This window comes from Triticum aestivum, chromosome 7A, assembly GCF_018294505.1.
Source record: "Triticum aestivum cultivar Chinese Spring chromosome 7A, IWGSC CS RefSeq v2.1, whole genome shotgun sequence".
Classification (NCBI taxonomy): domain Eukaryota; kingdom Viridiplantae; phylum Streptophyta; class Magnoliopsida; order Poales; family Poaceae; genus Triticum; species Triticum aestivum.
Genome location: NC_057812.1, coordinates 282207296 through 282222384, shown reverse-complemented (window position 1 = coordinate 282222384; position 15089 = coordinate 282207296). Strand labels below are relative to the sequence as shown.

Here is a 15089-nt window from a genome sequence, read left to right as displayed (position 1 = left end):
AAAGAAAAAAGAAATGAAAAATATATCGGTAAAAACCGAGAAAGAAACGAAATATACCAGTGAAAAACAAAGAAAGAACAAAAATAATGAAAAAAGGTGAATAAAAAAGAAATGAAACATAAAAGTCACATAGAGGGAACCGAATCAACAGCGAGCCAGCAGCGAGCAAGTGATGATGATGTATGCACGAATACAGGCTGGGCTAGTACTGTATCGCACAGGAAATCTTTCAGGCGAGACTTTATTCGATCTCGCCCTGAGCGAGATATAGCTCCCGCGAACATACTCAGCTGGCACCATTATGCTTTTTTTTAGGCAAACCATTGTGCTACTACTAGTAGGCTAAAAAACTATCACAGCGGCGCATACATGATATTGGATCACGGCCCGAACGCCGGAGCCGTTCGGTCGCGAAGCTTCTGCGGCCCAGACGAACATATGGTACGCTTTCCTAACAATCGACCGCCACGTGATGCCATCCGATCTCTCTTTATCTTTCTCTCTCCTACACGACGAGACCAAACCGAAACACTTTCTCTCTCGCCCTTCTTTCTCTTGCTCGGAAACCCTAGCCGCACGAAGACTTCGCCTCGCCCCCCACATCGCCCCCCGCGTGAGCCTACGAGGGCGAACGATGGCCGCGGAGAACTACTGGAGGTACGCCGACGCGCGGCAGCAGCAGGCCATGGTGGCGGCAGCGGCGGCCGCGGCGGGGATGGCCCCGGCAGCTACCATTGCGCAGGCAGCGACGGCCGCGGGGGGCATGCAGCAGCACCAGCACCAGCACCAGCAGGCGGCGATGGCGCAACAGCAGCAGCAGCAGCAGGCGGCCGCGCCGTCTCTTAAGCGCGCGCGCCCAGACTACGGCGGTGTGTTCGCGGCCCTCGGATCTGCCCCCTAGAATCTAGATCTGGATCCTTTTGTTCTCGCTATGATGGTTGTTTTGCTCTTTATGTCGTTGTTTGTGCTTGCGTGTCTGTATTGTCTCGTGGTTAGTGGTAGTTTTGGTTTTTATATAGTTGTAGATGAGATATTGCTTAGATCCAGTAATACGGTCACTAATTTTGTAAACATCGTAGCGGGTTTAGCCTATATGGTGGTGATACTCCAGCATTATCATAGCACTAGATCGATACCCGTACCAGATGTACTACTTTTTATTTTAGAGTCTAAAAAGGGTTGATTTTCTACCACAAATCTGTCCAGAGTATTTTCAAGAACGATACCGAGAGATGTTTGCAGACTTGAAAAACTCGAGTGATACATGTGGTAAATCTGCTGATTGGATTTGGGTGCAATAATTGTTGCCACATCACTTTGCCTCCCCAGCTCCTTTACTAGAGGAAACAAAATAGATGTACTCTTCAAATCTGGCTCTTGTAGCTCAATTTTGGTCAGAGCTTTTTGTTGGTTGTTTGGATTTCAGTATACCGGTTTTTAATAGTTGGTACCAAATGTATGTGTGGATCAATGGTGTGTAATTACTGGTGTTGCCTGCCTTATAAGAATCCTGGAGTTCTCATGACAGTTAAATGTTTGTATGTAGCTACTCTAACTTCTCTAACTGTTAGTGTGCTTCCATATTTTCTCATTGTAATTATGCCCTTTTTACGACTTATTTATCTACTGAATATTCTTAGCTTGCTGGTTATATTAATTAAAGATATTGTTGGCTAGTGAGATTTACATGAAACCTTGTTTTTTAATTGTTTTTGCAGATGGTCCTGGAGGACAAGAGATGGCTGGATATTATCCGCGGGAAAATGCAGGTTACCACTCACTTAGAGACAATGAAGCAATTGGAGCATCTTACGACCGCTACTTACGCAATGGGGTATTGTTAACTTCGTTGTAAAGAACTCACATAATTATTCTGAGCACTTGTCTTTATACTTTAGCCTTGTTCTTGTGCTTCTAGATGCCTTCTGTGGCAGCCAATGAACCAAGTAGGGCAGTTGTTGGTGCCATGGGTGGAGCTGCTATGGTTGGTGGTGGAATGAGTGGATATCCTGTTGATGACCGCCGTATGATGGGTGTCGTTGGTATGGACAGCAGAGCCATGGGGTATGGTGCAAGACCTGAGCCTCCTCTCCCCCCGGATGCATCCAACACCTTGTATATTGAAGGTCTGCCTGCAAACTGCACGCGCAGGGAGGTTTCACGTATCCTTATAAGCTATATTGCTACCATGATGTGCTTAACTTCATTTCTTAATTGATGGTCGAGTATTCTTTGATGTCACACCACTGATATTCATCATATAGTTCCATTCCTGTTGGTTAATGACACTCTTGTTCTTGCAGCCTTTATCTTTGTTGTTCAGTCCCTCTCCATTTATTTTATATGCCCTGACAAACTGCTTGTTCAATATGATGCACCATTGAGAATTTAGAAGTGTATCATCTCGCACCATAAGTGCTTTTGCTCCTTCACCTTCTCCACTACAGATATATTCCGCCCTTTTGTTGGTTTCCGTGAAGTGAGGCTTGTCAACAAAGAGTCAAGACACGTATGTATATTCTGCCCTTTTGTTGGTTTATTTTGTGTTAATAACCTGTATATTATATTCTAATGATGACATATATTGACCTGTCAACTTGGCTGCAGCCTGGTGGAGATCCTCATGTCCTGTGTTTCGTTGATTTTGATAGCCCTGCCCAAGCTACTATCTCACTTGAAGCCCTGCAAGGTGAAAATACTTGCGTTTGCAGATTTGGATTATGTAGTTGTATAGATAATCATAATTTTATCTCTGATAATATTCAGTATTGTATGTTTTCATTTTTGGTTTACATATTTATGCATTCCCCATTAATTTCTTCTCATGCTTGCTTTGAAATTGGTAAGCATGATCAATTGTCTGTTGTACTTTCTTTGTGCAATATCTACTGCATAGGTAGATTGTGCTTTAGGGATAGTGACCAGTTGACCTTAGCTGGCATTAATAGCGAAAAACTCACCTTTCGCTGCGCTGCGATAATGCTAGGATATTTATTCAGACCATGATTTTTCTAGGGCATTTTATTGTATGTGTAGAATTTGCAATCTTGGTTCTAGAGATTAGTTTTTAGTCATTTGACCATCTATACGTTGCGTACAGTTCGAACATCCACGTCGATGTATCCTTGCCAATCCATTCCAGTTTATAGTTGTTACTGTATCTCTTTTCCTATGCGTTTGATCTAATGCTCACACCTGAATTCTTGATGGCTTGGCGTTAACGTTTGAGGTTCGTTATGTTCTCCCGACGACGAAGCGAAATAAACCGTCACGATTCATTTTGCAGGTTATAAGTTTGACGAACACGATCGTGAATCAGCCCATTTAAGGCTGCAATTCTCGCGCTTTCCTGGTCCGAGGTCAGCTGGTGGGCCTCGTGGTAGGCGTTAAGTCGTGCGGGTCAGGTGGTTGGCGAACCTACTGTTTATACGAGCGATCGAACCTGCTTGGTGTAACGCTTTGCGCCGAATTCTCCGCCGGTGGCTCGTAGGGTTCGTCAGCCCATGTTGTGAAAGCGTGAAAAGGACGATGCAATAATCTCGCTGTTCAGTATCCATTAGATTCTCGAGGTCGCATGTGTGTCTGCTTTAGTATTTATGGTCTACTGTATTTTGTTATCTCGCGGCGTGACCCCAGACAATATCAGTCTTTTATCATGTGTAACGCTAACTTTCTTAAAGCACTTGCTCGTTTGTTTAGCCGTGCTAGTAATATCAACTCTTTTCTTCGTCTTGCACATCTGTCCATATACCTAGGTTAATATGTATATATCCTTTATGCTCCCTCCGTTTCTAAATATAAGTCCTTTTAGAGATTTCAATACAAACTACATATGTTTGTATATAGACATGTTTTAGAGTGTAGATTCACTCATTTTGCTCCTAGTCCCTTATTGGAATCTCTAAAAGGACTTATATTTAGGAACGGAGGGAGTACATGTGGTTGCTCTGTTGTACTGATCACCTCTCCCCACCTTAATTAACTCTAGTGTAGAATTAGGGGCCTCTCCTATTATAATTCAGAGTTGCATGCCTGGCGATCATGTTAAATGTCAAAGTGGTCATGAACTCTAAATTGAAGGATTGTGAAGCATATTTGAATGACCAAGTCCACTCTCCCATGTATTTGCATAGAAGTTGCCATGTATCCAAGTCTAGTCACGCAAGTTTAATGTCTCGTGCATCAGGAACAACATAGTTGGCAATATCTTGGTAACCTTCATATGTGTTTGATTGATCAGAATTGATTCAGGGTTGGTTTGTTGGTGTGAAGTAGATCCCCTGTCTCATGGAAGTAGTTCTACTGATATGTCCCTCCCCTTTCTGGTTAATATTTTTGGGAAATTCTTACTTGATTTACTTATATATGTTCGTTTATTCACATTTCCCAATATGAGTGGTCCTGAAGGCCTCCCTTTTGTCTTATATGTGCTCGTTGTCACTGATTATACCCTGTAAGATCAGTACTTATTGTACTTATTGTTGTTTCTTTATATACTCCCTCTGTTCACTTTTATAAGACCTTCAAGATATTTCAGACAATGTACAAAACAGCCCATTTTGAGCTGTCTGAAATGACTTACAAAAGTGAACGGAGGGAGTATATTTGACCATATAATTTGTTGAGTTCATGTCTGAATGCCCACACACGCTAGAAAACTCTTGACCTGTTATTAAGATTTTACTAGGCAGAAATGAAACTGTTGGTTATTTTTCCCCTTGTAAAGACTGGTATACAAAAACACAACTGCCAGACTTTACAGCATACGCTGACTGAAACAAAGTGTGACAGAAACTTACTAATTACTTGATCATAGGGGGGCAATCATGTCTCCCAGCACTTCCAGAATTATCCAGAACACCAAATGTTATGCTACGAGCAGAGCTAGCAGCAGAGAAATAGCAAAGCAGCTGATTGAGATCCCAGTTAAGTTCACCCCCTCATGCTGGCTCCCAGCTGATCGTGGCCACGGAGAGCTTGAGATGCAAGACCGTGGCCACGGAGAGGCTAGAGATGTGTTCCTGCCGCCAGTTGTGGGATGCGGTTACCATAATTTTCTTGTAATGCGAGGGTCACTCCATATATTCATATTGGAACCATCGGTATCCACACCGTGATTTCTCACGTGATACATGAAACGACAATACATAGAGCGTGTATGACATTTCCCATCCATCGTATACAGATTCCGTTTTATCTCCAACCTCTGGAGGAGTTGGCTCACATGGTAGCCTAACGCATGGAAACCTGGCAGGTTCTGTTAAGATAGAGATCGATAGAGAACAATTGAGATAGATGTAAAGTGAATTAGTGTCCTTTCATTAGATGATTGTAGGTATTTATACTGGTAGAAGATGCACATTTTAGAGGCATCCTTTCGGGAGAGATGGCAGGAACCGATGCGACAGTTGCCGATGTAAAGTGAATCAGTGTCCTTTCATTAAATGACTGTAGGTATTTATACAGGCAGAAGGGAGGAACCTATGCGATAGTTGCCTCTTTGGCAACTGCCTGCGGTTGGTACAAGGTGAGATTCCCCATAATTAACACATGTTAATTAAGCTTTAACATTCTTGCTAATCTACACCTGTCCATGTAATATCATCATCTTGAAAAAGTCTCCTTCAAAAACTCTTCTGGGAAAAATGTGAGGAGTATTGTATGTTGCTAAACTCCTTCAAACTTGATGGAAAGAATAAGGAGAAATTTATTGAGAGGAAAACGAGAGAGGCAACAAATGAATCAACTCCCTTCTCTATTAGATGGCATCTCCTATTTATATAAGAGAAAGGACACCATTGGAAAGGTGTCTGTTGAGAGGAGGTGCTTGTTTGGCAGGAACCGAGGTGGCAGTTTTACAACTGCCTGCAGATAGTATAAGTAGGGGTTAATCCCATAATTAACACATGGTTAATTAATTCTAGCACTCCCCCTAATCAATGCTTGATCTTGTGAGCAGAAGTCTTAAAAACCCTGTGGAAAAAAAATGAGGATAGATGTGTTTGATATGTTGTCAAAACTCCTTCAAACCCAGTAGGAAAAATAAGGAGAAAATGCCGCAACATATAATGATTATTGTCTTTATTGTCTGTTTAACTCAATATGAGAAAAATCCATAGAATTAAAGAACAATAAATATGTTATATACTTTTTTAAAAATCCTGGTGGGAAAACGGAAAGTATGACATATGATCTCATGGTTATATTACCTCATTAAAAATCTTTATGAGAACCTGTTTAGTAAACTCATGAAGGAAAAAAGAGTAAAATATGATGCATTGAACAGGAACAATTCAGAAAGATACTTCCTTTGATTCTTGCAAAATTAGAAGCCATCAACAATTTCTTGTGTTAGGATTTAATTAATTCTATTAATCCCTACTTTTCCTGCCTCGTGTCCCTTCAGAGATAGCCCTTCAGGGGCTATATATATGTGTAACCCAATCAGAACAAGGATTCACTTTCACATCTCTTTCTCTTGTCTTTCGTTTTGCTCTTTAACACGTTATCAGCACAATCTCTCGCGGAGCAATCCCAAGGATTGAGTTTTTCCCACGACAACGCGGAAACCAGCCGCCGGCCACATCCTCCGGCGCGTGGCGCAAAACCAATCAAGCGATTCGGTCTAAAAGGAAGAGAGGAGATGCCTCTCGATGGTGCTCTCGGCACAAAGCCATGGAGATTTGCTCTCGGCACAAAGCCATGGAGATTAGATCGGCAACTGCCGTACAGATGGGACATTATCAACAGATTTTTAATTCCCTTTTTGTCTTCTTGTGATCAATTGATGATCAAGCAATAGATTGATTTCTCCTGTACGTAGATGCATGTGGAGGATGGATTTCACCACCAAGAAGAGAGAACAAGGATGTCGCTAGTCATCACGGACTGGGGCGGCGGTTCCAATGTGCGGTTGCTATTCTGGCCAACGACGCGGTGGTTCCTCGCATCTCTTCTGAACAGACGTGTCTCTAAGTCTCTTTTGGCTTTGTATAAATATGTGTTTCTCATCAATAAAGAACACTTGAATCACTTGTGTCTCTCTCGATTACACTTCAACACTTCTGCCACGTTGCTCTCCATCGAGCGAATGGACGCCGATGAACCTCCCCTCAGTAGAGACGACGCAGCCTGGCCCTTGTCCTCTCCGTTCGCGACCTCGTCGCCCGCGCGGGGTCCAAAAAGCGTCCCGCGCCACGAGTGCAGAGGAGACATCAGCCACGACGCTAGACGGCACCGCGCCCGTCTACGCGGTGGCCACCCCGTGCCCGGCCGTGCGTCGCGCCCCGGCGAAGCGGAAGTCGACGCACTCGGTCTGCATCTCTGCCGCACCGATGACGCGGCCCTCGACCAGGCTCCTCGGGGAGCGGCTCCTCCAGCGTCCGCATCTTTCGGCCGGGTCGTTCCAGTCCAAGCCGGCAGAAGCCCTGGCCCCGACGCGGCACGACGGTGACGCGCGCCCTGGATGCACCTTGCGTGCAGGCCCGCGATGGAAACCGCATCGGCGATGTACTTCCTGGCACGCGGCGCACACCGCGGCGCCGGCGTGCTTCCGTGGCGGCTGAAGTGGCTACCAATCCATGGCGCGACCATGGGCATCACCTCCGCGTGACTGCCTCACCCCAAGGAGATGGGATTCATGGTGGCGCGCACTTCTCCAGCCACCGGCCTGGTTTCCCAGGCGACGAGCGCATGGCCTCGCCATGGCGTCGAGCACGGCTCTGTCCAACGGCTCGTTTTTCCTCAGGCAAGGCAGCCATGGACGATGCAACCTCCAACGGCGAATGCGTTCGGCCAGCGATGCCTCGCGGCAGCGCAACGCTCATGCAGCGATGACCAGCGCGGCAAGCCGGCAAGGCTCTGCGGCGGTTACAATTTCTCCCATGGGAATCTCACGGGATGGATAGTACTACATGGAAACCTTATCCTTTATGGATATTTCCATTGGAGTCTTTCCGTTTTCTGTTATTCGCGATAAGTTCTTTTCTTAACGGATTAGCCCTCCAGATTAATGAAAAGAGCAGGACAATCTAATGATTGTTTTGATTTCGCGTTATAATGTTCGTAACCTGAATGTGTGCCCTCAGGCTCATTGTTGTTTATGCATGAGCCTTCGAGCGGTGTCTGCCTCCGGACGTGGGCGCATCCGACCGCGCTTTTCAGCGCGTAGCGTCGAAGTCGATCCTAGACTCCTAGTCGACTCCCAACCCGGTTTTCCCCAGAAGGCAGCCAAGGCCGTCGCAAGCTCCCGGAGTGGAGGCGACCATGGCCTGCATCCTTTGCGATGCGGCGGCTTGCCTCACAACCCAGCTCTCATGAATGAGAAACCTCGAATCCATTGATTCGTACGTTTATTTGCAATTAAGATTTTTAATCTCTTGCAAAGATAACTTCGGTATCTCTATAGTACTGATTTGCGATTGAGAATTTTTTTCTCTCGCAAAACAATCTCATTGCGATTGAGATTAATTTTCTCTCGCAACATACTAATTCACCCTGCTGAATTATCTGGCAACTTGATGCAAAATCATCTCATTTAATTTGAGGTATATACAATTCAAGTTTTTTTGTACTTGAGCATCAAGTCTGCAACATCATTATTATTCATTACAATAGTAGTGTATTTTTGTTGAGTACGATATATTCCGAATGTATGTATCTCCATGTTTGCTACATGTCGAGAATAATACATATGTTTGCAATTGAGATTTTTTTTAATTTCTTACAAATACATATGCAAAATTCAAGGTGTTATTCTTAGCAATTTAAGATTCACACTAATGATTTCGAGCCACCTTCTTAAAATCTATTAATTTTGCAACATTAAGATGTATTTATATTACGCAATCTGTAATATAAATAAAGTACCGGTTTTTCACCGAAGATGATATATTCTATGTGTTTACCACATTGTCATTCTTCATGAACATGTCACAATGGTCGAGATTGATTTCTTCCACACAACAAACTTGTAAAATTTTGACAATAACATCTCCCTCATTATATTAGGAAAACACAAGGTAATGAGTTGGATCTACTGTCCATGTACAGACTATCTCTATTACTGTGAGATCTGTATGATCTTCAATGTGTTATGTTCCCATAATTGAGGTTGAGCATTTTCAAGTTACACACTTGAGTCAAAATTTTGCATTCTTATTACAAAACCATGATTATTTTTAATTTACTTCTTTTAAATTAATCATCTCTGGCTTGCCCCTATAAGTAATCGATGGCTAGCAATTTGAGGCTCTTGTCCTCAATGGCCACAACTTACTTAAGCAGGTCATGAACATCAAGATCAGTCTTGCATCCCATGGGATAGCGCGTGCAATCCAAGCCACGCCACCGGAACGCAAAGCACCTCAAGGGTAATTGTTTGAAACTCACTTCAAACCCTCAACGTGACACCATCAAGCTGTCACGAGATCCTATGAGCATGGAGAGCATGATGATTGAATATGCATCAACTGACATGTTTGGAGACTATACATTTAGTCCCTTAGTCTCCTTAATGATCTATTTATTTATGTCCATTTATGATGTTCTAATCAGAACATTATTATTGTTGTCATCATATATTGTATATCACAATATACTGTATCAGCTCTTTGATATAAATACATTTGTATGTATTCTATATATTTGACACTGATTTTCATATTGAGAATCTTCATGTCTATATATAGATTTCTACGGAAGTCAATCTGATTAAAGATGATATGTGCCTTGTGGACATATGCACCACAAACTGTATACTCAGGGAAGTCCAATGTTTCCACTCTCATTGAGAGAAAGGAGATATTCTAAAATCGCTTGATGCGATGAGGTATTTGTTGGCTCAACTCGAGTCATATTTACTATCCCTATGGGTACTCGAGTAACGTAGGGATGCTTCATTGGTTCCCAAGTTTAACCCGTACCCTACTAAGCTATAGAGATATTTGTCAAAATGGTTTCCATAGCAAAACTTCTGCTGACAAGAAAGCGAAATAACTTCTCTTTACCATATGCAACGGATATGGCAAGCACATTTTCTGTGTATCATCTGAATTGTACTACACATACAACACAACCCGTAGCACATGTTGCGTACGAGATAGTTTTCCAGAGTGTCTTGTACATGACAAACTTGGCATACTCGCCTTGGTCATCGAGACATTGGGTTGAAACCGAAACTATCAGCAATTCCAATAGTTTATGATTATTGTGATGCTAACTTCTAACAACAATTGGATTTTATGTGCACTACAAGTGACACAGGGAAGCTAATTTTAAGGCTCACACACCTTAAAGTCTACGCTGAACCACTCAGACTCATTGAATGCATCAAGTTGAGGTAAGTGGCTCTTCCTATCCATTGACTAGACTATCCAGGTATTCCATGGTTCTAAAAGACATCTACACGATGGTCTTAAGTGTGTGCTTTATTCACACAAAACCATTGGCTCATTATCCTGACATCGATTTCAAGCAAATCGAATGGATAACATTGCAGAATTCTCCTTGGGTGCCTTCTCTATGGCCCAGGATTGAAGTTTAGCAATTTGTCCTAATGTCTAGACTCAAAATGGTCTGGTAGAATCCCATCCAAAGAATTGAGCTCATTGCATGATCTTTACTTTAAAATTTCAACTTACCAACTTTATGTTGGAGTCATGCAGTTTTACACGCTCATGACCAAACTGCATACTTTTATTCCCCTCTATCTTTGATATGTGGATATCTAACAAGTATTTCCTATCTGCGGTAATTAGGTTGCATACCGATATCACCACCCAGCATACATCATTGACCCCTCAACATATAGTTGGGATCTATGTGAGGAATAACTGTATTACCGTCAATACCTCAAGCCCCTCGCATGGGGAGTTATTCAAGGATAGTATGCTAATTCAATGAGGAACATTTCCATGCATTAGGGGGAGATTTCAAGTACCATAAAGAATGCCAGGAAATTAGTGGAATGTTCAAAACATTTCTGCCTCAAATCCACATACTCAAAGATCTGAACCATGCGTTCAGAAGATTTGCAACACATTGCAAATAACCTGCCAGATTCATTTACTGACTATAAAGGTGTCATACAATCCTACAATCCTGAAAAATATGTCGGAAAGAGTGGAGGTACCAACTAAAACCACTCAACTCCCCGTTCAAAGCAACATGGGGAGAAGTATAACAGTAGTACATCAGGATTCAGCTTCTTGCAAGCAAGGATATCAAGGCCTCTGAATCAGTAAATGCAAGTCAACTTTACGTTGACAGACACCTAATGGGTAGTATACACCCAGTGGATGGGAAACCTCCACCAACCCAGGTCATAGTGCACACAATGACTGGGACATCGGAATACCCGACTCAATCGCATTGGGAAATCGTGAGCAGTCACCATGGGTAACGATATTTACATCAACTATATATTGATATATAGATTCTAGAGAATCATATAACCGGAAGTCTACAATTGTCGACATACATTTCTCAACTAGATTGCCAAAACCTTTCAGATGATTCAGATCCAAAGACCATGGCCATGGCAAAGTGTGAACAACACTCGGATTGAACTCAAGCAAAGGGTATAATCTAGGTAGAAATGATCTTGCTCAATAACGGGAAGGTATTCATAAGCAATACCTACACCAGTTTTCTTCTGGAAACAGAATTGAGAATAACGAGGTGGTGAAACAAAGAGCAAGTATTGTAGCACAAGGGTTCACGCAGATACCCAACTATTGTCCAGAGGTGGAATCTCTTTCCGATAACTTTTATCGTTGGCAGTACAAAATCATCTATCTTTGCAGTTGATAGATGTAGTGATTACATATCCATGTGGATCACTAGATTCAAACATATATGATTGATTCCCGATGGAATCTCAATTCGGAATCGAAGTACAAAATGCAACATACATTGTGTAAAATCAATAAGTCACCATCTGACTTATTATTATTGTCGGTACATTTGGTACAACCGACGTAGTGAGTTCCTTATACACAAGGATTACTCTTACAATGATGATTATCCATGTTTATGTGTCTGCAATGACGACACATGTAATCATCTAAATGACAGAGTTTAAAATGAAGGATTTGAGTAAACCCAAATACCGCTCGTTACTACAACTTGAGCACTTTCATTCATACATTATGGTATACTATGTTGTCTATATCCAAAATATATTGGAGAAATTCATTGTGGACAAATCTTATCCATCTATAACTCTCATGGTAGTTCATTCTCTAGATGTAGAGAATGATCTATTTAGACCGAGAGATGATGGAAATGAGATATTGGGACTCAACGTTCCATAGGCCATTGGATCCACCAAACACAATTGTTTGGTACTTAAGAATATCTTTCGATATCTCTAAGGCATCAAAACATGTTGTCCTGGTTTTCCAGTTTCACATAAATGTGAATACCGATATCATTGGATACATCGATCAGATTCCCACTATGTTAGATCGTAGACAAGCTTAGTGTTCCTACTAGGTGTGGTAGCCCTCTCATGAAGAGTCTTCGAAACAGACCTCATGGTTACATCCACCAACCATTATCTCAACGATAATGTTTCTTGTGTTGCCCGGATGCAAACAGGTTACATAATAAGCAATATCATTATATTGCATATCTTGCAAGTCAAACCATATGACTGATTGTTTACGAAGTCTCTACCAACTTCTACATTCCAGATATATGTTCTTGGAATTGGTGTGTGACGGCTTCAAAATTTGCAAGAATCATGGGGAGTATCTTCCTGAATTGTTCATGTTCAATGCATCATATTATACTCTTTTTCCCTTCATGAGTTTACTATACAGGTTCTCATAAAGGTACAGTGCCATTGGAAGCGATTCAGTTGGACAGTGATTTGACCTATGAGGAGAAACCCATCAAGATTCTTGAGTATGCCAGCCGAGTAACCCGCAGCAAGGTTATCAAGTTTTGCAAAGTTCAGTGGAGCCACCACACGGAGGATGAAGCCACCTCGGAACGAGAGGAAGAATTGCTGAAGGACCACCCTCACCTATTTTCTAGCCAACCCGAATCTCGAGGGCGAGATTCATCTTAAGGGGGTAGGTTTGTAACATCCCAAAATTTCAATTTGGAATGTTATACACTAGATCATCATTGCATATCATATTTATTGCATTTTGGTTGATCCTAGAATTTTTTCACAACTCAAGGACCCTCGGAGAGAGTTGGGGATTTCGTTATTTTCATAATTGAGTTGTCTCAAATTTTGAAAATAGGATCATTTGATTTTATTTATTTTATCTTCAATAATTTCTATTACAAAAATATGAGAGAGGGAATAAAATGACTTTCCCAAAATATAGAAATATTAAGGGTTTAATAATAAAATCAAATAAGATTTTATCCCGGAATTTTTCGCTATTTTATTTGAATTTAGGAAAAATGCGCGTTTTTCAAAATTGCATTTAGGCCCCAAATAAATGTTCACTTTGTCCAGCTTGATTTTAGAAGTCGGGAAAATTTATTTCGGGATTTTTGGAGTCCGTTTAGTATCTCTTTCATTTGTTTTTCTACGCGTTATTATTAAAAAACGTGAACCAACTCCGGGCCGTACCCAAGCGGGACTCCGCCCGGGGCAGCCCTTATAAGCCGCCGCCCGGGGCCCGAGCCAGCCCAGCCCGAGCCGCCCCAAACCCTAGCCCGTGCCGCCGCCGCCCGCGCCGCCGCCTCGCCGTCGCCCGCGCCGCGCCGCCGCCGCGCCGCCCGCTCGCCGGAGCCGCCCCGCCGCCTCGCTGGACTCGCCGCCCGAGGTAGCCGCCATCGCCGGCGGTTTTCTTTAGAAAACCGCCCAGTTTTTTTAAAGCCGCGATTTATTTTATTTTTGTTTATCAGATCAGTTTTATTTCGGTTTATTCTATTTAGCGAGCGTTCGCTCGATTCGTGCATTTTAATGAACGTGTTCGTCGTTTAGATCCAGTTAACGAACGTTCATTCGTTAAACTGTTCATCGTTTTTCTTTTTCTCGGATTTAATCCGCGATTTTTCTGATCGCGATTTTCGTTTTAGTTTATCTTTTCGCTCGTTTATCGGAATCAGGCGATTCAAGCGCCTGGAGTTTCGTCTCGAAACCCTCTTTCTGTTTAATGAACTTAAACAAGTTTTTGCTTCTGTAAAAAATTGCCTTAGATCCAGAATATTTCGTCTCGAAACCCTCTTTCTGTTTAATGAACTTAAACAAGTTTTTGCTTCTGTAAAAAATTGCCTTAGATCCAGAATAGTAAACGAAGCCTGTTTCTTTTGCCGTTTGTTTTTCGTTGCTTCGTTCGATTTGATTTTTTTGCCAACCGGAGTTCTTAAGTTGAACCTTCTGGTTAGATCTCTTATTTGAGTTTTACCCGTGCATTAGTTGTGTACTTATTGTATGCTTGTTATTTTGCGATAGAGTACCCGGAGTGCGCCGCTTGTTACTTTGAATCGTTAGGTTTCCCGGATCATCAGCAAGGCAAGTAACACTTTGATCATACCTTCTACTACCCAGTTTTATTGAATTAGATCAATCCTTACACGTTGCATGATTAGGATCTAATTAAATTGTGGGTTTGGGAAGTACTTGAGGTAGTACCTATTACCTGTTTATGATCAAACCTTTGGGAGTTACTTCTACGTTTGCTTATTATTGCTAAGATATGCTAGTAGACGTGGATTGGGTGAGTGATATCCATGACAGATGTGAGATTTTCAAATCAATGGTTTATCTAAGGTGGCAACTTAAATACACATCTGGGTGGATTGAGGCACCTGGGTATTACAGGATTGTCTGTTTTCTTTTGGACCGCCACCCAGGTTCAAAGGGATCGTGAGATTATTCATGCTAGAATCTTCCGTGTGCAGCCACAAGCTATTATGGGCTCTAGCATAGTTGACTAAGTCGTGCGAACTCTTACACTGGTAGACTAGCAGATGTAGGGGATGTAGGTGGTACGGTCTACCCATCGTAAGGTGCTAGTGCTTCTGAAAGACTATGTCTCGGTCATCCGTTTCTCAAACACCGTGTAGTGCGAGAAACCAAACGGAGGCAATCGAGTCTTGTGGGGAAAAGTGCGCAAACC

General features: G+C 42.3%; 1 protein-coding gene across 6 annotated transcripts; it reads left to right on the top strand.

Annotated features, from left to right (window-relative positions):
- The first annotated feature begins 496 nt into the window (after window positions 1-496).
- On the top strand, window positions 497-7032 carry LOC123152387 (RNA-binding protein 1). 6 transcript variants are annotated; one of them, XM_044571952.1, is made up of 7 exons: window positions 499-869; window positions 1719-1834; window positions 1919-2162; window positions 2448-2509; window positions 2608-2689; window positions 5467-5527; window positions 6824-7032. In XM_044571952.1, exons 1-6 carry the CDS (start codon window positions 635-637, stop codon window positions 5490-5492), a joined length of 765 nt encoding a protein of 254 aa, XP_044427887.1. In that variant the 5' UTR covers window positions 499-634; the 3' UTR covers window positions 5493-5527; window positions 6824-7032. The 6 variants fall into 6 exon arrangements, with proteins under 6 accessions (XP_044427883.1, XP_044427887.1, XP_044427888.1 ...); XM_044571953.1 differs by lacking the exon at window positions 6824-7032 and adding an exon at window positions 6513-6818; XM_044571951.1 differs by lacking the exon at window positions 6824-7032 and adding an exon at window positions 5619-6818.
- Window positions 7033-15089: the final 8057 nt, after the last annotated feature.

Coding starts and splice junctions, on each gene's coding strand:
- LOC123152387 (XM_044571948.1), top strand. CDS start 635: ATGGCCGCGGAGAACTACTGGAGGTACGCCGACGCGCGGCAGCAGCAG. Junction 2,163..2,447: donor CACGCGCAGGGAGGTTTCAC/GTATCCTTATAA, acceptor TCTCCACTACAG/ATATATTCCGCCCTTTTGTT. Junction 2,510..2,607: donor TCAACAAAGAGTCAAGACAC/GTATGTATATTC, acceptor ACTTGGCTGCAG/CCTGGTGGAGATCCTCATGT.